Here is a 23,150-nt window from a genome sequence, read left to right on the forward strand (position 1 = left end):
TTTAAAATATTATGCATCATTTTGTTTTTAAGGTGAATAATTTCTCTATTAAGAATATGTCACAAATACATGCATCAATATGGTAATTGGGAAATGGGTTTGTACTGTACTTTGAATATTATTAAATTTTCCATTAGTTTTTTTTTTCCTCTTTGCAGGATTATCAAACCTGGCTTGATCTTCGGGAGTTTGAAACTCGCATTGGAGAGCGTTACATTACCCATGAGAGTGATGATGCTCGCTGGGAAGAACATGCATACGAGCACAATCTTGTCTATCCCAAACATTTCATTATGGCTCCCAATCCAGATGATATGGAGGAAGATCCATGATTCATTGGAAAAAGTATTTTAACCAAGTTCTGAACAATTTTGAACAATTGATATTTTTGGTTGTTCAAATGATTCAGTGTCTAAGGCTATGAAGGCAAGTTCCTGCATCACTTTGTGGATGGACATCGGGGAAGCAGCTTTGTCTCTCTAGTTTCTAGGATTATGAATATCATCCAGCACTGAGTTAAAAGCCATGAAGTATTTCTGTAATATTGCCTTATTGGTACATCACAGAGATGTTACTGACAACTTATGTATACAGAGACTTGATGTATGTGAATTTTCTTCTCCTTTTTTTGGTAATTTACACAGTAACAATTTTTAATGTTTTCTACTTCTTATCTATTTAGGCAAAGATACTATTTTCTGGTATTTAGATAACATTTATAAGGAAACTATAAATCATGATCATATATGCCATGACCAAAACTAGAAATATGCAAAATTTTTCATTCTGAAATGTCTTGAGTACAAAGCTTCATGAAATTGGCAAACATCTTTTCCAAGTGCAAAATGAAAAAATCGAGACATATAATTCAATAAAACAGTTTGTTAAGCTATGGGAATGCAGAATAATAATAGTACCTGAATACCACAAACACTGTACAAGTTACTTCAACTTAAGTTGAAGTTCTGACAATGTGTTCTCATCTTTGCATATATCTTTTTTTTTAATTGCACGATTCCTTGGCCATTTTATTACCTAGGCACTCCAAAAATTCTTGTTACTTTTCTACATTTCTATCAAGTTTGCAGTCATTTTGTGAGTACAATTCTCTAAAAGATTAGATGCTAGAAAAATAGATAATTGAAGCATTTAATATGAGAAAGCTTTCACAGAATATAATGAAATTATTTAATATGAAAAGAATATTTCCTTTTAATGTTTTTATATTGGTTTGTCTGTTAGCCAAACACTCCTATTTTCAGTTGTAGCATTTTTCTAATATCCCAATTTCAGATTTATAATTGACAAACTCTTTTCAGGATAATGAGAAATAAAATGTAGAAAATTATAATCTCATCAATTCATTTTTATCATCAGTAGTAACAGCCAGAATGAGTTCATGCAGAATGAAGAATAGTATTTTTTTGATAGATTACTCCTTATCACTTAATGATGGCAAAATTGAGGGACTGTACTGAGAAAAATACACAGAGGTATAGTCTTAATTAGAATTAAATCTAAAAAAACCTTATTTCCCTTTTCTAGCTAATGAACTAATAATTTGCCAACTGCTACCTTGCCCACATTAGATGTTAAGATGGCATATAAATCCAATAAATAAATAAAAGATATCCACGGTAGAGATGGGGGATGATAAATATGCAGTACATCACAGAAGTGAGTATACCCCCTCACATTTTGTAAATATTTAAGTATATCTTTTCATGTCACAACACTGAAGAAATGACACTTGGCTACAATGTAAAGTAGTGGATTTACAGCTTTTTTAACTGTAAATGTGCTGTCCTCTCAAAATAACGTAGCCATTAATTTCTAAACTGCTGGCAACAAAAGTGAGTACACCTCTAAGTGATACTGTCCAAATGGGGCCCAAAATGTTGGAGATATGTCTGAGGTCGTTATGTTGGAATACTGCTCTGCGGCCCAGTCTTCAAAGGGAAGGAATCATGCTCTGATTCAGTATGTCACAGTACATGTTGGCATTCATGGTTCCCTCAATGAACTGTAGCTCCCCAGTGCCGGCAGCACTCATGCAGCCTCAGACCATGATATTCCCACCACCCTTGACTGTAGGCAAGATATACTTATCTTTGTACTCCTCACCTGGTTGCTGCCACACATGCTTGACACCATCTGAACCAAATAAGTTTATCTTGATCTAATCAGACCACAGAAATTCATGTCCTTAATCTGCTTGTCTGCAGGAAAACGTTTGTTGGCTTTCTTGTGCATCATTTATAAAAGAGGCTTCCTTCTGGGTTGACAGCGCTACAGACCAATTTGATGCAGTGTGCAGCATATGGGCTGAGCACTGACAGACCCCTACCCATTCAACCTCTGTAGCAATGCTGGCAGCACTCATACATCTATTTCCCAAAGCAAACTTCTGTATATGACACTAAGCATGGGCATTCAACTTCTTTGGTCAACCATGGTGATGCCTGTTCTAAGTAGAACCTGTCCTGCTCAACCACTGTATGGTCTTGGCCATGGTGTTGCAGCTCACTTCCAGGGCCTTGGCAATCATCTTATAGCCTAAACAATCTTTTTGTAGAGCAACAGTTCATTTGTTCAGATCTTCAGAGAGTTCATTGCCACGAAGTAACATGTTGAACTTCCAGTGACTAGTATGAGAGAGTGAGGGCAATAACACCAAATTTAACACACATGTTCCCCCTTCACACCTGAGACTTTGTACCACTAATGAGTCACATCACACCAGGGAGGGAAACAGCTACTTGGATCCTATTTGGACATTATCATTTAGGGGTGTACTCAATTTTGTTGCCTGTAGTTTAGACATTAATGGCTGTGTGTTGTATTTTGAGGGGACAGCACATTTAGTTATACAAGCTGTATACTCACTACTTTACATTGCAGCCAAGAGTCATTTCTTCAGGTTGTGACATGAAAAGATATATTTAAATATTTACAAAATGTGAGGGGGTGTATTCACTTCTGTCATACACTGTATCTTGCTGATTCCAATGATTGAAAGGAAATATTCAAAAGTACTTAAAGATATGCTGGAAATTGACATGAAATAGTTGAAAGTATTCTTAGATTGAAAATGTCTGAGCAAGCTAAATCACAGTCTAAACTCTACTAGAAATTAACATATCTGTTTTCCCGATTTGTTTTATAAATTTATGCCAAAACAGAATCATAGATGTTTCCAGTGGTATTCATTAACAGGGCTATTGTATATGTCTCTTTATAAATATATCCCACTGAGTTCAATGGGACTTACATCCAAGTAAGCATGCAGACAGTTGAATAGCTATAATTTAAATAGTTGCAAGTCACTTCAGAGAATGTATTGTATTTCATGTTACTCCTATTCTTTTGTTTTCAGAATAACAATGTTACATAGCAATAGAACAAAAATACAAATGTTATTGGGGCCAAAGGAAAAAAAACTGGAACATTTCTATTCTATAAAGCTGTTACACATACTTTACAACAATAAAACTGCATAGCTAGCATTCTTAAACTGTTCCTTTGAATGCCTAAATTACTGCATCAAAGCTTTAAATTGGCATTTGTTCCGGATGAATTTGTACCCAGAATTGCATTAGCATTAATATTTCTTTTTGAGGTAATTGCATTCATCAAAAAAAATAGTGCTGTATTCATTCTAGAAAATACTTTAGTAAAACCTATAGTCTCAAAAGACACTGTCAAGTACTTTTTATATTTTTATATATCTCATTGTCTGTAAATATCCTCTAAGCTTGAAATAAATTTTATTTCCCTACTTTGTTTTTTTCTATTCATAAAAAGACTTTTACGGTAAGAGATCTATTGAAATATATTCAAATGATTAATATTACAGTACAGTATCAAGTTAGTTTGAATCTATTTGAAATTTGGCCCAGTTCTAGATTTTTCCTTAAGCTCACTAAGATGTACTATTGAAGTGAAATATGAGACAACAGTCAGTGTTTTTAATGATATTCTTGGCATCATTTGTAGGAAACTTGAGTTGCAACCTTTTTGAATAGCCTCTGTTTAGCCAAGTCATGTTGGATGTTTTATTATTATAAGCATGATATAATAGTTGTGGAATTTAGGAAGGAGTCCTCGGAAATTAGGACAGGCTGCTTATGTTAAAAAGCAAGAATGAGCCAGTGCTTATATTGTTTTCTGTCTTTCATTTTTCTGAAATGAATTGCATACCATATTAAAACATTAACTATTTAAACAAAATAGTATAGAACTGCATTTACAAATGAAAAGGAGCTTGCACTGTTACTTGATTTGTACTAACTCTGTTTTCTGAAGATAACCTCACTATTAGCCCTATACAGGTAATCTTTCTCTTATGACAATTGAGACTGGAATCTTTGTTGCTAAGCAATGCAGTCGTAAAGCACAGTCCCATCTCTTAATGATGGCAACTCCCTGCAGTCCTGGTTGTTGTTGTTTACTGAATCTGTGGCTGTCAGTGGGGAAGCCAGCAGGAGGTTGTAAGTTCCAGGTTGGTAGGAAGCTACTGCTAGGTTGAAAAGGGAATGAGGGTGTGTGTGAGAGCAGTGAAATTATTTATCCCACAAATTTGGAAATTCTCGGGGTGGGGGGATTAAAGAGCAAACTTTAATTATGAAACCCTTTTACAATACAGTATTGTACATTTTTTCTATCTAAAACTCCCTTTCAGCAGCATTGTTTTGTTTTAAATTTTACCATATCAACAATTCCTTATATTGGCTATATCACAGGAGTATGATTGAAATCTTCCACAGTTATGGTAAGTCAACTGTCTCCCTAATAGATCTATATATAGATCCTTAGGGAAATCTAGATGTTTACCAGAATGCATATTCTGATTTGGGGTTCATTTCCATAAAAGTTCTCCAAAGCCAGCAACAGGTGATGAAAGTGAATGATCTGGCTTAAGTCTGTAATGAGGTAAAAGGGCAAAAAAATAAAAGCGTTCTCCCATTTTATCCATGAGCATTTGATAACCTTCAAGCAGATGACTTCGAGTGACTGCATCCTCGGCATTCTGCAGTAGAACCTACATTAAAAAAAGAAATTATTTTCCCATCCCAAAATTCACTCATCTCCTTCCCAATCTGTATATATCATGTAGTTTTAGGTATCAGTTCTGTCTGTTGTGTAAATACAAGAGTCAAAAGCAATGATTTAAAAAGATCAAACTTTTGATTTCTTTTGTTTTCCTGAACAAAAGAAACAGTGGCTGAGATAGAAACCTAGCTTCGATCTGCTTTCAGTCCTGAAATTTTCTCTTTTCCTAAGGACCTAAAGATGTGGCTCAGACAGTTGGCTTGGGGCCTCTACGGGGGAACAGGACAATGGAGGTGGTTGATGGAGTAATAACATATCCCACCTATCCTCCACTCTACCTTTGCCCTCCCCACATGTCCTTGGGTTTTAATGCCTGATTTTAAGTTTTTATGTTTTAACTGTATATGCAACTGCAAGCTGCCCAGAGCTACCCTATGGTAAGATGAGTGGCCAATATATTTTTATAGATGTATTATATATATACAGTATATATTATAAATATATATCTATATCTAAATCTAAACCTCATAGAGCTGCTGTTGGGGTAAAACGCAAGGGTTTCTCTATGCAAGTTGCTTTGAGTTCTTAGTGAAAGCAGGCTATTAATGGATAAATTAATTACAAAATTAACCCTCACCTGCAATCTAACATCAATGCCCATATTTTTCAAGAATTCCTTTTGCTTTAAAGGTCCCAAAGTGGCTACTTTTTTCTGTACCATTCTTCGCAAGTAGCTGAAATCTACATCAGCAGTAAGATCTGCAGAGCCTGGTGACAGTAATACATCATGAAGTTTATGACCACGGAATCCCTGAAAATAGAAAATAAATAAGACAAATTCACATGTGTGCTCTGTTAGGTTGTGGATAGTCAATTTTATTTTTGAAGGTGAGAGTCCTGATTATTGCTATCCTATTTGTCAGGGAATTAGGATTCTTGCATCATACCTTTTTAAAAGAATAAATTATTTTCCAGACTTTTTAAAGGGTGAAATATAATATAGAAAATGATTCAACTCTTATTTGACTCTGTCCTCTCTAAAAAGAGAGTAGGCACCTAAGCAATTGTGAAGATCTGGAATTTAGCTTGAGTCAGAGGAAACAAAGGGACTATTCAATGTGAATTACAGTATTTCAAATATTTAGGGCCAGTGGATTGCATCCAAGGATGTTAAACTTGCTGATGGTTTCATGAAATCTTTATTAATTATATTTGAGAAATCCTGGACAACATGAAGAGGTAAATGACCCTTATCTGGGGGGAAAGGGGGGGAGAAGAGCATCAATGGAAAGGCAGACTTGACAGCCTGTGTTGACCTGGGAAAATGTAAAATAAATTGCAAGTGATTACTAGGTAAGTGCTTGGAAACACACAATACTCAGAAGCCACTATGGATTTGGCAATTACAATCCAGGCTAATCTTACTTCGCTTTCTGATTAGTAATTCCTTCTTATGATTGTCGTATACAGTATCTTGATTTCAGCAAAGTATCTGACAAACTATCATTGACATTTTTAGACAATAGCTTAATATTTACAGGACTGTCTCCTGCCACATACCTCCCAGAGACCAATAAGATCACACAGGGCTGGCCTTCTCCAGGTCCTGTCAACTAAGCAATGCAGGTTGGCGGGAACCGCAGGGACGGGCCTGCTCTGTGGCTGCCCCAGCTCTATGGAACTAACTCCCACCCCAATGTACTACTCCCAACCTAATGGCCTTCTGAAAGGTGCAAAGATCTGGCTTTGCCGGCAGATCTGGGGGGCTGTGAATATTTACATCTGTCACAGCTGAATTGTGTTTGACTAGCATGCGTGTTGATGGGACTGCTTGCTCTGCGGGTTTTATAATTGGGGTTTTTATTGTTTTAATATTTAATATTTGACTTATTTTATTATTGTAATGTATTTTTATTGTTGTAAGTCGCCCTGAGTCCCATTGGGGTTTGGCGGCACAGAAGTTGAATTAATAAATAATAAATATGTCTGTCTTGATGGTGTGTCTATAAAATGAATCTACATTTGGCTCAACAATCACAGTCCAAGAAGCTAATTCATAGTCCTTCAAAAAGAGTGAAGTCTCAAACAGCTCAAAAGAATGGGAAGCTCTTCAGAGACATGGATGAAATGCAGATATAAATTTCACTGGCATATTGGAACAGCAGTCATAATTAGTGTTGCACAGTTCGGGCTCGTGCCGAACTTTACGGTGTTTGGCATGCCGAACCTGAACTTTTAAAAAAGTTCGGGTTCGGCGTTCGCTCGAACACCGCAAAGCCCCGCCGTCTGGCTGTCATCTTCTGAGAAGAGGAGGAGAAGCCGGGCGCTGGTGGCGGCGGACGAAGGTGAACGCCGGGGAGCTGTCAGCCAGTCGGGAGGCAGGGAAGGAGGCACAAAAGGAGGCGAGGAATCCCATGATGGGATTCCAGGGGCGGAGCTTTGACGTCACGGAGACTCCTTCCTGGCTGGCTGAAATGGGGAGTTGAGGAAATAAAACCACAGGCCAGGAAGGAGTCTCCGTGACGTCAAAACCCCACCCACAGAATCCCATTGTGGGATTCCCCACCTCCTTGTTTATTTTTACGGAAAAGGATGCTGCAGCACTGCTGCAAGCAAAAGGAGACTCCTTCCTGGCCCGTGGCTTTATTTCCAGAAGACGGGAGGGCGGGGCCAGAAGTGTTCGGGTTTGGCGAACTTACCCGAACTCTGCCGCCAAGTTCGGGTAAGTTTGCCGAACCGCAACTTCATTGGGTTTGCCCAACACTAAACACAATCGACGGTCCTGGAAATGTGGGGAGAGGGCTACAGATTTTTTATTAAATCATACTTCATATCCTGCTTTTATAAAGTGAGAGGTTTTTAATTTTTTCATATGTTCACGCTTGTCTATTGGAGACAAACGTTTACATTTTTTCCCCATTCCTGTTTCCCCCCTAGATAGCTGTTACAGGCTGGGCTGGTAACCTTTCACAGGCAAAGCCCTAACATCAGATATTTAAGACTCATAAGACTCAGTCCTAGGGATGTACTCTCCAGTGGTGGGTTGTAAATAATTTTGCCACTGGCATGCACAGAAGCATCCTGGGTGGCGGTGCTATCGGTTCTAAGAACCAGTTCGAACCAGGAGCAACCCACCGCTGGTACTCTCCCTGTATAGCAATGTTTCTCAATTATTTTCTGTTACACCCCCCTGGGAAGAAGTAAACATTCTCCCCTCCACAACTCTCCACCAAGATGATTGTTTGTAATATTCAGAATGGTTTTGCTGAAAAAACACAAGCGGCCTATCAGTGTGATTGGGGTGTATAAGTGTTTAAGTGACGCCATAATTTATTTGGCTTCATGCTGTCCACTGTCAACATTTTTAGACATAGTAAGCCAATCTTTCCTCATCTCCCATCGTAGTCACAGTGAAGTCAAGCGCTACATATGCTTCGTCATATTTCCTCCTCTTAGTTTCGGGAGACTTACATTTGTCTCATTATCTGTTTCTCTCCTCTCTTTTCATCCCTGTTAAATATTTTTCCATGGTGTCTCTTAAGGGCTTGTTATCTGCACTTCATATCTCCTACTCTGTTCTGTGTGCTACTGTTTGGTTACACTAGTGTTTTGTATTAAGCACAAGTTTACAGGTGATGGCATAAATGGCCCCTTCCAAATCTACGATTTTTATTTTAAAAGGATGTAACTTTATCTTCAAAATAAACGACTTAAAATAAAGTGCAATAAATCTGAATATTTGTAGGTAGGAAAAGAAAGTAATGCCTTTCTTCCTCTTCCTACCACCCAGCTGAAATCCACCTATTCAAACTACAATGACATTATATGAATCAACTTACTCGGAAAGTATCAGTTTTGGTTCCATCATGACCATAATCTATTATCAGTGTTGCTCCTCCATTGTTTTCAACATTAGAAGCGAGCTTCTGGATGGTGACACCAGCATCAGGACATACTTCCACATGATCTCTGGATTCTTGATCCTAGTATAAAATTTAAATTAACTATAATTGTTAAAATGATTCATAATATGTTGCAATGTACATCTTGTACAAAAGACAGTGGTTTTTGAATTATTACTGTCCGTGCTAAGCATCATGTATATAAGGGAACAGGAGCGTTTCAACAGAATTTCAGTTTCTAGACAGCTTTAGAAGAAATATAGCAATAAATTAATTACATAAACACTGTCTTAGTAAAAGATTCATATGAAGAAATTAACTCTGATGCATATGTTGAATAGAATGTATGACATCAGTTTTAATTTAATTGTATTATTAATTTACATATATGTATTATATTTTGATTAAAACAAGATGACCAGCTTAAGGTTTTCCTGTGAAGTAAACAGACCATTACTGCCTTTCTAAAAACAAAATAAGAATATTGCACATTTACTTCTGTCTGGGATAGCTTTTCCATATTACAACAAGTGAAATGCATAAAACAGCAGCTGCAAAGAATTTATAACAGCTATGGTTGCTTCAGCTAAATACATTTTAAAGAATGGTGCTCTTAAACCATTATAGAATTGCAGTACAATTTCACAAGAAAAACCCACCAGATTATATAACCTAGAAATAGAATTAAAATAATCAGAAATTTACATGTATGAAGGATTTTGAGGCAGGAGTGGCAGATGGTGCAAGGACAAATCGCAGTTTATCAGAAGCTTCTGGATCAATATCAACTAACAACTCACGCCACCCATTTTCTGTTTTCTGTTAATTGAAAAGGCAAAATAGAATATTATGGATTCACTGGCTTAGTATACTGGTTATCACTTCTGATTAGGCTTGTTGAAAACATAAATCTCGAAATTAAAAACTAATAATTTTTAATTCTGGTGTTAAGTAAAACATTTAAAAGACTAACATTGGAAGTTTTTTACTTAGCAACTTGTACAATGAAGTGTTTCTCCAGATAAGTAATTAAATTAACAATAAAGCTTCATACACAAATTTAAGTTTAATTATAAAGTTAGAAGTTATTTTTGTTTTTAAATGTGCCTATATGTACATAAGAGCAGCATCTTTGAATTGGATTGTAGACCATGAAAAAAGGGCAAAATCTATCTTTATGTAGCCATTTCTTTCAATTTTGTTGCGAAGAATTGAAGCACAGAAGTGACATTAGTTATGATGGTAGTCTGCACACACAACCTGCAATTTCAGAAATAAATTCTAAGTCTTGGAACATTTGTTAGTAATAACACATCTAATAGGTGACGATGACCATTGTATTAGAGCCTCCATTGAGTGAGTAGTAAGAAAAGAAAAGTTTATATATGATTGATTTTAAGCATTGTTGTTGTGTTTATAACTATACAGTGGAACCTCGACATACGAGCAGCTCTACTTACGAGCTACTCGAGATAAGAGCTGGGAGGGGAGCGACATTTTTGCTCGCCTCCCGAGCTTACATTCGGGATACGAGCGCCAAGGAGCTGTCTCCTGAAGCCGAACACTAACTTCCGCTTTCGGCTTCAGGAGACAGCTCCTTGGCGCTCGTATCCCGCGTGTTTTAAAAGGTTGCAGCCGGCCTGGGGGGCTCGGGGGGGGGGGGGGTGCTGGCAAGCCCCCCAGGCCGGCTGCAACCTTTTAAAACACGAGCGCCGATTCGCAGCTCTCTGCTGAATCCGGAACGCTAACTTCCGCGTTCGGATTCAGCAGACAGCTTCGAAGCAGCGCGTGTTTTAAAACGTGGCAGCCGGCCTGGGGGGCTCGGGGGGAAGCCCCCGAGCCCCCCAGGCCGGCTGTGACGTTTTAAAACACGCGCGCTGCTTCGCAGCTGTCTGCTGAATCCGAACGCGGAAGTTAGCGTTCCGGATTCAGCAGAGAGCTGCGAAGCAGCGCGCGTGTTTTAAAACGTCACAGCCGGCCTGGGGGGCTCGGGGGCTTCCCCCCGAGCCCCCCAGGCCGGCTGCAACCTTTTAAAACACGCGCGCTGCTTCGCAGCTGTCTGCTGAATCCGAACGCGGAAGTTAGCGTTCCGGATTCAGCAGACAGCTGCGAAGCAGCGTGCGTGTTTTAAAACATCACAGCCGGCCTGGGGGGCTCGGGGGCTTCCCCCCGAGCCCCCCAGGCCGGCTGCAACCTTTTAAAACACGCGCGCTGCTTCGCAGCTGTCTGCTGAATCCGAACGCGGAAGTTAGCGTTCCGGATTCAGCAGAGAGCTGCGAAGCAGCGCGCGTGTTTTAAAACGTCACAGCCGGCCTGGGGGGCTCGGGGGCTTCCCCCCGAGCCCCCCAGGCCGGCTGCAACCTTTTAAAACACGCACGCTGCTTCGCAGCTGTCTGCTGAATCCGAACGTGGAAGTTAGCGTTCCGGATTCAGCAGACAGCTGCGAAGCGGCGCGGGTGTTTTAAAACGTGGCAGCCGGCCTGGGGGGCTCGGGGGCTTCCCCCCGAGCCCCCCAGGCCGGCTGCCACGTTTTAAAACACGCGCGCTGCTTCGCAGCTGTCTCTGAACGCTAACTTCCGCGTTCGGCGGCAGCGGTTTTTGTTGTTGTTGCACGGATTAATTGACTTTACATTGTTTCCTATGGGAAACAATGTTTCGTCATACGAGCGTTCCGACTTACGAGCCTCCTTCCGGAACCAATTAGTCTCGTAAGTCGGGGTTCTACTGTATATTGTTTTATTTTATGGTGGAGAAAATAAAAAAAATTATACCCTGTATAATTTGCTCAACAATTGCAGCATTCGTTTAACAATCACTGCAAAATGTTATAAAATTGAGCAGTCTTTCTTTATGATCTTCACGACCGATCGTTGAAATTGTGGACACAATTATAGCTGTGCATTGAGGACTATCTGTAGTAATGAATTTGATCTTTCTTTCTCTTGCATTTGTGAGTGTACTTCTCAAATTCATGTGCTTTGGTTCCATGTAATCTTCTCTGTGTTGTGGTTGGCTAGGTAGAACACTCTGTAATTTACAAAGCATGATAATTACATTATTCTTTCATGTTTTGTGACTTATGCAATAAATATACTTATAAGATTATATAATCACTTGGGATATATGTCAACATTGTAGTTATAAATGTATATATTTAATATTATACAAAAACTCAAGTTTCTTATATATTAAAGAATATATAAATAAAAAGTTCTCAATGATGATATGACTTTTTTCTTATTTGCAAATTTCTCATAAAATTTATTATAATGGATATTTTAAGGTTAAGAAAATCTATATTAATAAGATCCCTATTTCTACAGAATATTTCTCAGAAAATATTATAAACACACGGAATAATTTTAAAGCCAAATCTTATAATAGTGTGTGATCATACCTGAAATTTATGAATAGGCAGAGCATCAAGAAATTCATGCGCTAAATAAAAATTAAAGCCTAGGTAGAGGGGAAAAAAGAATCAGTCAAAAATAAAAATGTCTTAATTTTGAGAATATACAGCCAAAAGCTTTATTAGGAACTATTTTTATGAATGGCCCATTTGAGCTAAATCATGAGTCAAAATTTATGATTTTAGTGTATTCAATTATATTTCAATATATGTTGCAGGAGTAACTGTTTTATTTTACTTGTCAAGAAAACTGTATGGACAAACGAGAAACAATGATTGTTGACTGCTGGAGAGAACCTTTCTATATAGATCAGGGATGTCAAACTCGCATCTTCACAGGATGTATCGGGACTCCCCCTCTTCGCTAAACTGGGTGGGGTGGGGGCCAGCACGTGACACATTGGCCTGTGGGACGCGAGTTTGACACCTCTGATCTAGATGATTAGTACTGTAAGTGTCGGTACGATAATGGATTAAGGCTTCTGGATTAACTTGGTTACATACACATTACAGATTTAGCTAAAAGTACAGTACTGCAGTCTACCTCTGCTGACTGCCTGTAATTTAGAAACATAGAAACATAGAAGACTGACGGCAGAAAAAGACCTCATGGCCCATCTAGTCTGTTCAAATCCCACCAGGCTCAAGGCTGACTCAGCCTTCCATCCTTCTGAAGTGGGTAAAATGAGGGCCCATATTGTTGGGGGCAATATGCTGACTCTGTAAACCACTTAGAGAGGGATGTAAAGCACTGTAAAGCGGTATATAAGTCTAAGTACTATTGTTATTGCTATACATCAATAAAACAAACTTGATAGAATGCAAATGTATACAAATCCAAGAGGATGCTATTTCCTGAAATAATTCTTAATGAGGGTATACTGCAAAACCACCATATTTTTTGGACAGTAAGAAGCACTGGAGTATAAGATGGAACATAGTTTTGAGGGAGGAAAATAAGAAAAAAAAATGGCTACCAGCATCCATCTGGCTAGCATCCTTAGCAAACAGTTTGGAATAGAAATATTAGCCTTGCAAAACTCTGTTTGAGGCTGTTTTTAGCCTTGCAAAGTTCCATTTGAGAGATTATTTTAAGCCTTGCAAAACTCCATTTGAGAGGCTGTTTCAGCCTCCGAAAGTTCTGTTTGAGAGGCTGGGTGGTGCTACATTGAGTGTATAAGACGCACCCATATTTTCACTCTCTTAGGAAGGAAAAAGTCTTATATGTCTTATACTCAAAAAATACTGTATGTTTACAGACATAAACAACTGACTCATTCAAGGATTTAATTGGATATTTTGAATAAAATGTTTTCATGTTCATTAAAGCCAAACCATAGTTAGATGTACCTTAACTCTAGATTATCTCCCTTCATTGCAAAAATGTATCTTAATTTTAACTATTGACTAATAAATAATTTTTCATCTCAACTACTGACTGAAAAGCAATAAATAAAGTAGTGCTTACCTTCTGGCACTTCATTCAAGTTTCTATACCAGAAAATTGGTATTCCAGTTTTACTAATTCCATGCATATAAGCACTGGAGTTTTCTGGCAACTCTACTTTCTCTTTTGTCAGCAGTGACGCCTGCATTTCACTTAATTTTGGACTGACTTCCACCAAATGAATAGAAATTTCACAGTTAGCAAGTATGGAGCTCAGCTGAATAAAAACCTATGAGAACAGATAGTTACTGTTACAGCTTACATCTAATATCTATTTATTCATCCCCCCCCCTAAAACTGTACAGTGGTACCTCGGTATTCAACCACAATTCGTTCCAGAAGTGTGGTTGAGAACTGATTTGGTCGAGTACTGAATTTATTTATCCCATAGGAAATAATGGAAATGGATTTAATTGGTTCCCAGCCCCTGTTAACTCGCTGGGAACCAATTAAATCTATTTTCTTTATTTCCAATGGGATAAATAAATTCGGTACTCCAAGCTGCAGGAAGGGTGGGAGCTGCTACAATCCCAGCAGCTTCAGGGGGCTCCTTTCTTCATTGCTTCCTCTTATTACCTGTAAGCAGCTGCAAAAACTTTCTCCTTCCCGGTGGCTGCTTCCCTTCGAAGAGCAACAGCGCAGGGAACGTCACGTAATGAAGAGAAGCTGCTGGAGCGGCGGCAACTGCTGAGATGGCTCTGTCGGCTTCCTTTCATCACGTGACGTTCCCAGTGCTGTTGCTACTCGAAGGGAAGCCGCCGCCGGGAAGGAGAAAGTTTTTGCAGCTGCTTACAGGTAATAATAAGAAGCAATGAGGAAAGGAGCCCCCGAAGCTGCTGGGATTGCAGCAGCCCCCACCCTTCCTGCAGCTTGGAGCTCTTAGAGAGCTCCTCAGCCGACTGAAGCTGCTGGGATTGCAGCAGCCCCCGGTGGTAACATTTCGGATAATGAACAAAATTTTCTCTGGCTGTTCGGTATCTGAATTTTTGTTCAGATACCGAAGCAAATTTTTGCCAAAAATTTTGTTCGTTATCCGAAATGTACGAGAACCAAAGCATTCGAGTACCGAGGTACCACTGTATTTGGAAACAAGACGAATCCAACATATTTATTTAATTGGATAAAGCTAATTTTTTCCCAAATTCATTTGCTGACCTCATTACCTGGTTTGAATTAATGTTTTTTGTCCTTTCCTTCTACTTTCTTTTTTCAAACTTTGCCTAACCTTGCAAACGCTAAGTACCAGATTAGCCTCAGTGTCTCACACCAGTTCTATATCACTGAGATAAATCTCTCAGGTAGCATACAATAGTTTGGAATTTCTACAAATTCTGGTGGCATAGTGGTTAAAGTGTAGTATTGCAGGCAAACTTTGCCCTCAGCCTGGAATTCGATCTTGAAAGGGCTCAGGCTTCCATCTTTCCAAGATTGGAAAAATGAGGACCCAGATTGTTGGGGGCAACATGCAAGTAAAGCTTCTATGTTGTAAACTGCTCAGATTCCACTGCTATTTTACATTAAAAAGAATAAAATAAAAACAAGTCAGTAACATATAGCTATGGCACAAGACTGACATTTAAAAAAATACAGTTGATAATTAGACAACACTGGAAGACACTTTTACTTTGGTTTCTTCTTTTCGCAATTGAAAATTGCTATTCTGTGACCCAATTTATATAAAGGAAGAGCTTGCAAAACATGCTGATGTAGAACTGGAAAGAAATGAACTTAATTTTGAAAAATTATGTCACAGAAAACGAGTTCAGCAAATTTGTTCATCACTAGCTAGTACAATATGTAAAAGGACTGTTTTTACTTACCCTTAAAATATCGTCTATAAGGCTACCTCTACCTGGGCCCAGTTCCACCAGCTGAAATTTTGGAGATTTTCCTGTAGCCATCCATTCACTAATAAACCAAACACCTATTAACTGAAGACAAAAATAAGCTTTTTAAACTGCAAAACTGGACACATGTATAAACTGAGCGATACATGTATGTTTATATAATATATAAAATCACAGGGAAAGTTAACCCCCCCTCCATTTTGCACATACTGAAATTATTTAAATAATATTGAAATTAATGGGCGTTAAAATAGTTTATGACTGCATTGTGGATGGACTTGGAATCAGCCAAGGAAAAAGACTAGATCACCAATTTTAATACTGGAAATAATGTTCAACTGGTGGAGGAAATTATGTCTAGCTCCTGATTATCCTTGTTGAGTCTCTTCCAAATGTTAGAAATATTTCTTTAGTGTAGCTGAGCTCTAAAACTGACAAAATGTTGTATGACCAAATCAGAATTTAGTGGAATTGTTATTTCTTGTGATTTCTAAACTATTTCTATTTGCATAGCTTAAAGTACATTTTCCTTTATTTAATTTAATTTATTAAAAAAAGATTATACTTTTTTTCACATACTACCTAACAATATTACTAAACTTTCCTGAGTAATTTTTAAATTTTTTTTTACTATTAGTTGAGTCTCTTCCAAATTTAGATTTCAGAAAAAGTATCAGATGAAGTAGTTACTTTATATTAGGGCATGAAGCTTTTTAAAATTTAGATGAGCTCAGAGTACTCTAAAACAGAGCACCAATTTGATAGGAATATAACAAAAATTACATTACCAATTCTTGTCAAAGCATTTAACTATAAATTCAAAAAATAGATTATCTCAATAGTATTAAAATATAACAAATTATAAAATCATCAGTTACAAAACACAATGTCTCAAGAACTGTTAAACCATTGGGGTGCAGAAATAAATGATAAAAGTACATTCTTGTATATTCAGACTTTATGATTTATAATCTATCAGCAGTCACTAACCAGAATTCTTATAAATGGCATTTTATAGAATTCTTATAAATGGCATTAACAGCTACAGTGTCAATAAAATATTCTTTGAAATTAATTTTGGTCCTTTATTGCTTTGTTCGTTATCTTAAATGCTTATAACTTAGCCAGTCATGTAGATAAAAAATATATAACTGTACATTTTAAAGCTACCTCTCCAAATATCTGACTTATTTCAGGCGAAGTAACAAAATCTCCCTGTTCTCCAAACATATCTTGATGCATATAGTACCCCTGTAGGAGGAGAAAAAGGAAATTAAATATTTATCATTTGCAACCCTCAAAATCTTAATCTTTTATTATATTCCTCTGCTAGTCTCTAGGGAATCAACTCCCCCCCAGATGTCCATACTGCTCCTACCCTACTGGCCTTCCACAAGGCCACTAAGACCTGGCTTTGTGGGCAGGCCTGGGGGCCCATGAATTAACAACTATCATGGCCAAATCATATGAATGTTTTGTATGCATGTTATTGTGATTGGTTAATTTATGGGTTTTTAAATTAGAGTTTTATATTTTTTTATATTTTAAATTTGACTTCTTTTTAGCTTTTTGTATTTATATTGCTCGTCTATGCCGCCCTGAGTCCTTCGGGAAATTGAATTAAATAAACAAACAAATAAATAAATAAATAGTCTGCTTTAATTCAGAAAATTTGTAACAGTTCTCTAAGAATGATAAAGTATACATGGAAAGGTTCCACACCTTGCAATATTATTTATCAAACATAAACAGGAAGCTGAAGTGATGTAATAACAGATTTGCTGCAATGTAAAAATAAGGTTTGAGATGAGAAAACAAAAATCCCATCCATCCATCTATCTATATATCATACATACATAGCGAAAAGAGGAAGTGTGAGAGTTCATAAGGTTGATGCTACATGGAACAAAACTGTGACTGGATCTGGATGTTCTGCTTTGGATAATATGAAGCCTCGTCCCAGAAGATAAGAAGTAAAACAGGTCATAAATGTATAGCATCCCAGACAATCCTGCAAACCTTATCTCTGAATGAAAGGACATAAACTACCAAATAATCTTTTCTGCCATCCTCACCACTTTCTGTACCACCTGTCTGTTTTAATCCCGCAAAGTTGATTTCTATATATTTAATATGTCATCATACCTTCAGTGGATTTGTCAAAACTTCCCGCATGTATTCAGCAACTGTAATAGGACCAGTTGATTTTATTTTCATAATGAGATGTTTCAGCATTGGAGTCATGAGGCTTTTGTCTGCTGCTTTGTTTTCTGAACTGAAGTGCTGGCATCTCAATACAGTGGACAAACCTGCATAAAAAGAAACATGACATATCTTCAAATAATCATTTTTAATATGTGAAATATTTTTTATTTTTTTATTTTTTAAAAAAATATGGAACGCTTCACGAATTTGCGTGTCATCCTTGTGCAGGGGCCATGCTAATCTTCTCTGTATCGTTCCAATTTTAGTATATGTGCTGTGAAATATTTTTTCAACTACTGTATTTTTCGGTTTATAAGATGCATCTTTTTCCTCCCTAAAAGAGGCTGATAATTAGGGTGCGTCTTATACTCTGAATGTACCTTTTTTCCAGCCCTAACTAGCTACTAACGATCTTCCCAACTCTTACCTTGCAGGCTCTTTCATTGTTTCTCTCTGCGAAGAATGTTTTCCAAGCCCTAAGCCTTTGCAGGGTTTGTCTCATTACTCTAACTTGCTCTGAGTAAGGTTCTTTCCAGCCCTAACCAGGTGCTAATGATGTTCCCAGCTCTTACTGGCTTGCAAGCTCTTTCATTATTACTCTCTGCAAAGAAGAATGCTTTCCAAGCCCTAAGTTTTTGCATGGTTTTTTCCAATGCTTTATTTGCTCAGACTTTCTTTCCAGGTGCTTATGATGTTCCCAGCTCTTTAATTGTTACTCTCTCAGAATAATTTTTTAAGCCCCTAACCAGGGGATAAAATAATGTGTTGAAGCTGACTAGACTAAGGACGCTAGCTAAATGAATACCTGATAAGCAGATTCTTTTCCCTATTTTCCTCCCCAAAAACTTATATTCCAGTGCGTCTTATACTCTGAAAAATTCGGTATTCATTTTCATATGTTATTCAAATGGCATTTAGAGAAGTTGAAACTTCACAGGGACAAAGCTAACATTTAATTAATTTAATTTTGAGCACTCTTCAGGCAATTGATTAGTCCTCTTAAAATTCTCTCCTTCTATTTTGATTTTTTATTAGCTTCTGGCTTAAGCTTTATTATTGCTACAATAACTAACTTTGTATTAAAAGCTGGCATTCAAAACATCTGATCTAAATAAGTTCAATCCTCTTTGTTTCTTTTATTGATTTCAAAATTGCAGATTTTGAGCACCTGAATGCTTTTTTTTGTATATGGTTTCCATCACAGGGCTGACTAAATTCCTCAGACTGATTGCTAATTCTTCAGGCTTCCCCACCTCACTTATTAATGAAGATACAACTGCACAGCATTGTATCTGTGCAGTATCTGATAAAATTGAATAAAGCTTAATAACCAGCTATTGGCATCTCAGCACATGCTGGTGATAGACATAATTACTGTCAATATTAAAGGTTTGTCCCAAAGGTGCTCTTTCAAGAGGTAATTGGACTTTCTGGTTTTCCTTTTGAAGATGTTTCACTTCTCATCCAAAAAGCTTCTTCAGCTCTAGAATGAGAAGCAAAACGTCTTCAAAGAAAGACGTCAAACTAGAAAGTCCGCTTGCCTCTGGGACAACCACGACTGAGAATCTCTCTAGACCATGGTGGATAAAAATAGATGATTTTTAAAAAAAAAACTATTTAAAAAAAAATTAAGTTGGATTTTTTTTATTTTTATCAAATTTATTTTAAAGATAGATTTGTATTTAATATACATTAATAATTTAGTTTATTCAGTATGAAATGGAGCCTAGTTATGTAGCATCAGGCTGTACATTCTGCAATACAGTATTTACATTTTTGGTAAACTCATTCAATGAATCCGAGCTCTACAAACTGAGATAACGTGCACTGTATTGATGCTTCCACGCAATTCCACAGTAATCATGAGATTAATCATGAAACAAAGTTCAGGAATATTCCTTTATCCCATTGTTTTGAAAATCTATGTACACTACAATCTATATGATTGTTTGAAGGGAAATGCATCTGTATCACCAGGCTCTAAGTGTGAGGTGGAAGGGCAAGCAGTAAATGTATTTTAAAATGAAAGTGAAACCTTCTAAGTAGCTTATAAATATAATATTAAAGAGCATCTGTCATATCAGATCAATGATGGCAGCCCGTTAGTAGGCATCCACTCCCTTGCTGCCTGCCACGTCCCTCACCTTGTGTCACTTAAACATGCTTGGCTGCATAGCTAGAGGTATAACAAGCAGGAAGAGGGAGATTGTGATCCTGCTATATAGAGCGCTGGTGAGACCACATTTGGAATACTGTGTTCAGTTCTGGAGACCTCACCTACAAAAAGATATTGACAAAATTGAACGGGGCCAAAGACGGGCTACAAGAATGGTGGAAGGTCTTAAGCATAAAACGTATCAGGAAAGACTTAATGAACTCAATCTGTATAGTCTGGAGAACAGAAGGAAAAGGGGGGACATGATCGAAACATTTAAATATGTCAAAGGGTTAAATAAGGTTCAGGAGTGTTTTTAATAGGAAAGTGAACACAAGAACAAGGGGACACAATCTGAAGTTAGTTGGGGGAAAGATCAAAAGCAACGTGAGAAAATATTATTTTACTGAAAGAGTAGTAGATCCTTGGAACAAACTTCCAGCAGACGTGGTTGGTAAATCCATAGTAACTGAATTTAAACATGCCTGGGATAAACATATATCCATTGTAAGATAAAATACAGGAAATAGTATAAGGGCAGACTAGATGGACCATGAGGTCTTTTTCTGCCGTCAGTCTTCTATGTTTCTATGTTTCTTAAAGTGAATGAGACTGTCAGTGAGTGAAACAGCAGGTCAGAGGAGCCGCTGCAGTACAGAGATGACAGTAAAAATTATGATTTAAATCGAGATGATTTAAATCAAGACTTTTTATTAGTGATTTAAATCATGATTTAAATCAACTTGATTTAAATCAAATCCACCCTGCCATAGACATTAAGTTTGTGGAACAATGTTTTTTTCAAGTCCTTCCTGAATTGCCAGTACAGATCAGTGAAAGGAAGAAAGTTACAGTTGAAAATCCATATGCTTCCTACCAAGGACTTCCCTAAAAGGCAGATCCTAAGTACCTCTTCTCAATCTGAGTGCAAAAGAGCAGTAAATTATACATGAAAGATATGACCCTGACGATATCTGGGAGCATAAGCATATGAGGAGGGGTACAAGTGCACAATTGCAGAATTTCTCTTACTTTCTATACATACTATAACACCATGATGGCAAACCTATGGCATGTGTGTCACAGGTGGCAGGCGTAACCTTATTGGAGGGCATGCGAGACTTAGCCATGTTTCAGCTCCAGCGGGCGCCAGTTAATGGGCGTGTTAATGCACAATGGGCAAACCGGAAGTGAGCTTTTCCAAATTTCCAGTTTGCCCTTTTGGGCATTTTTTTCACCTACTAGGTATCAGAAAGACCTGTGCACATGCATGGGGGGCAGTGCGGGGGGATGCACATGCGTGGGGGGAGGGAAGGGGTGTGGACATTTGCATGCATGCTAGCACACCCACACACATCCTTTTGGCACGTGAACCAAAAAAGGTTCGCCATCACTGCTATAACATATCATAGTGTACAGCTATGATAGCATGCACATTTTATAGCTTCTGTTCTAAGAGCCAAATCTTTACAGGATAAAACCAGTCCAGCCCTATGTAGTAATGAGTGGCAAGGGAAAGGCCAATTTTAATCCTGACTACAGAAAGATGTTATCCATCACATTAAATACATATACATACATAGCACTATTTTTCCACTATGTATTCAAAATGGATTGTGATTAATCTGCATATTAATACATGTGTATTATGTATACAATACACAATATTGTATTGTATAGAATGTATATTGTACTGTATTATGTATTACGTATTATATTGTATTATATACAATGTATATTGTATTATGTATACAATATATAATATTGTATATTGTATATGTGGTTAATATGTATAGCATGTTGCTATGTGCTATATGTATACGTGCTATATGTATAGCACGTATGTGTACAAAGTATAGACACAAGAACAGTTTTTTCCTGAATGCCATCACTCTACTACAGTGTTTCCCAACCTTGGCAACTTGAAGACATTTGGACTTCAACTCCCAGAATTCCCCAGCCAGGGAATGCTGGCTGGGGAATTCTGGGAGTTGAAGTCCAGATGTCTCCAAGTTGCCAAGGTTGGGAAACACAGCTCTACTAAACAAATAATTCACTCAACACTGTCAACTTTTTACTAAGTCTTCGCTTCAATTTCTACTAGTTTTTACTCATCATTCCTATCATCCTTTTCCTCCCACTTAGGATTGTATGACTGTAACTTGTTGCTTGTATCCTAAGATTTTTATTAATATTGTTTCTTCATTGCTTATTTGACCCCTATGACAATCATTAAGTGTTGTACCTCATGATTCTTGACAAATGTATGTTTTTCTTTTATGTACACTGAGAGCATATGCACCAAGACAAATTCCTTGTGTCCAATCACACTTGGCCAATAAAATTCTATTCTATTCCACAAAGTATATGTGTATGTTAAACAGACCTGTGTATTTTCTTTTGAGTGATCACATCAGAATTTCATTTTTAATTGTGCTAGTGTGTGCTAGAAAAAGTGGTAATAATAAAAAGCGACAATAAAGGTTATCTTATCGGATTATATGCACTATATGCACCAAGACAAATTCCTTGTGTGTCCAATCACAGTTGGCCAATACTATTCTATTCTATTCTATTATCTTAGAGAGAAGCATCGGGTGAAGCCGGCCACTATAGATAGAAGCACCCACCAGCTATTGTCTAATACTAATACTTAAAAAGAAAAAAAAAACATACAACAGGTTCGGGACTTGGCTTGTAGTTTTACCGATTCAAGAACACACTCCTTTACTTTGAGGTGTAGGTACTGCAGGAGGTGCAAAGCAAGCTGAAAATCCAGCTTTGATTTCACGAAAACTCCAACCAAGTTGCAAATCTGGCACCGGAGAGCATGGAGGTTCCAAAGACTTACTGCGGGATAAAGGTGCACAGACCCGCGCATTCTGGCGGGCCAAGCGGACGGGCCAGCGCATTGCGCTATTCTGGCTCCTAGGGAAACCCACGGAGCGTTCGCACCTCAAGCCGAAGCGCGCGGTTTGCAATACAGCGCATCCCGAAAGCGCGAGCCTCATGCCTTAACCTTCTCGTCGTTCTCGGTCCTTTCCTCCGTGTGCAGGTCCTGGCAGCTCACTAATGAAAGCGCTCTTTCTTAACTAATCAATTCGATCTGCAGTCGAGGCTACGGTTGTCCTAC

At 37.8% G+C, this 23,150-nt stretch overlaps 2 protein-coding genes and 1 non-coding gene across 7 annotated transcripts in view; 1 reads left to right on the top strand and 2 right to left on the bottom strand.

The window, feature by feature from the left end:
* Window positions 1-3,778, top strand: part of PRKD3 (protein kinase D3) — a 42,880-nt gene extending 39,102 nt beyond the window's left edge. For all 3 annotated transcript variants that reach the window (XM_070734092.1, XM_070734094.1, XM_070734093.1), the window contains exon 20: window positions 159-3,778. In XM_070734092.1, the coding sequence (XP_070590193.1) occupies window positions 159-332 (174 nt within the window). In that variant the 3' untranslated portion in view covers window positions 333-3,778. The remainder of the gene's footprint in view (window positions 1-158) is intronic.
* Window positions 3,331-23,066, bottom strand: NDUFAF7 (NADH:ubiquinone oxidoreductase complex assembly factor 7). Of its 3 annotated transcripts, none has more exons than XM_070734096.1 (10): window positions 22,869-23,066; window positions 17,803-17,966; window positions 16,828-16,908; window positions 15,631-15,741; window positions 13,832-14,039; window positions 12,352-12,410; window positions 9,660-9,773; window positions 8,892-9,035; window positions 5,690-5,863; window positions 3,331-5,041 (listed from the first exon to the last, which is right to left on the bottom strand). In XM_070734096.1, the coding sequence occupies exons 1-10, from the start codon at window positions 23,026-23,028 to the stop codon at window positions 4,859-4,861; spliced, it is 1,398 nt and encodes a 465-aa protein (XP_070590197.1). In that variant the 5' UTR covers window positions 23,029-23,066; the 3' UTR covers window positions 3,331-4,858. The 3 variants fall into 3 exon arrangements, with proteins under 3 accessions (XP_070590197.1, XP_070590196.1, XP_070590198.1); XM_070734095.1 differs by having other exon boundaries at window positions 22,694-23,066; XM_070734097.1 differs by having other exon boundaries at window positions 4,156-5,041; window positions 22,725-23,051.
* Window positions 18,046-18,147, bottom strand: LOC139158274 (U6 spliceosomal RNA). The gene has a single exon (XR_011557665.1). It is a non-coding gene; the product is annotated as a U6 spliceosomal RNA (small nuclear RNA).
* Window positions 23,067-23,150: the final 84 nt, after the last annotated feature.

Source organism: Erythrolamprus reginae, chromosome 1 (genome assembly GCF_031021105.1).
Source record: "Erythrolamprus reginae isolate rEryReg1 chromosome 1, rEryReg1.hap1, whole genome shotgun sequence".
NCBI classification, from domain to species: domain Eukaryota; kingdom Metazoa; phylum Chordata; class Lepidosauria; order Squamata; family Dipsadidae; genus Erythrolamprus; species Erythrolamprus reginae.

Bases quoted from the DNA above. Each gene is read 5' to 3' on its own strand.
- NDUFAF7 (XM_070734095.1), bottom strand. From the start codon at position 22,898: ATGCGCGGGTCTGTGCACCTTTATCCCGCAGTAAGTCTTTGGAACCTC. The intron at 14,040-15,630 runs GTAAGTAAAAAC...CTGTTCTCATAG, and splicing joins TTATAGACGATATTTTAAGG to GTTTTTATTCAGCTGAGCTC. The intron at 5,864-8,891 runs GTAAGTTGATTC...TTCTATTTTCAG, and splicing joins CCAAAACTGATACTTTCCGA to GGATTCCGTGGTCATAAACT.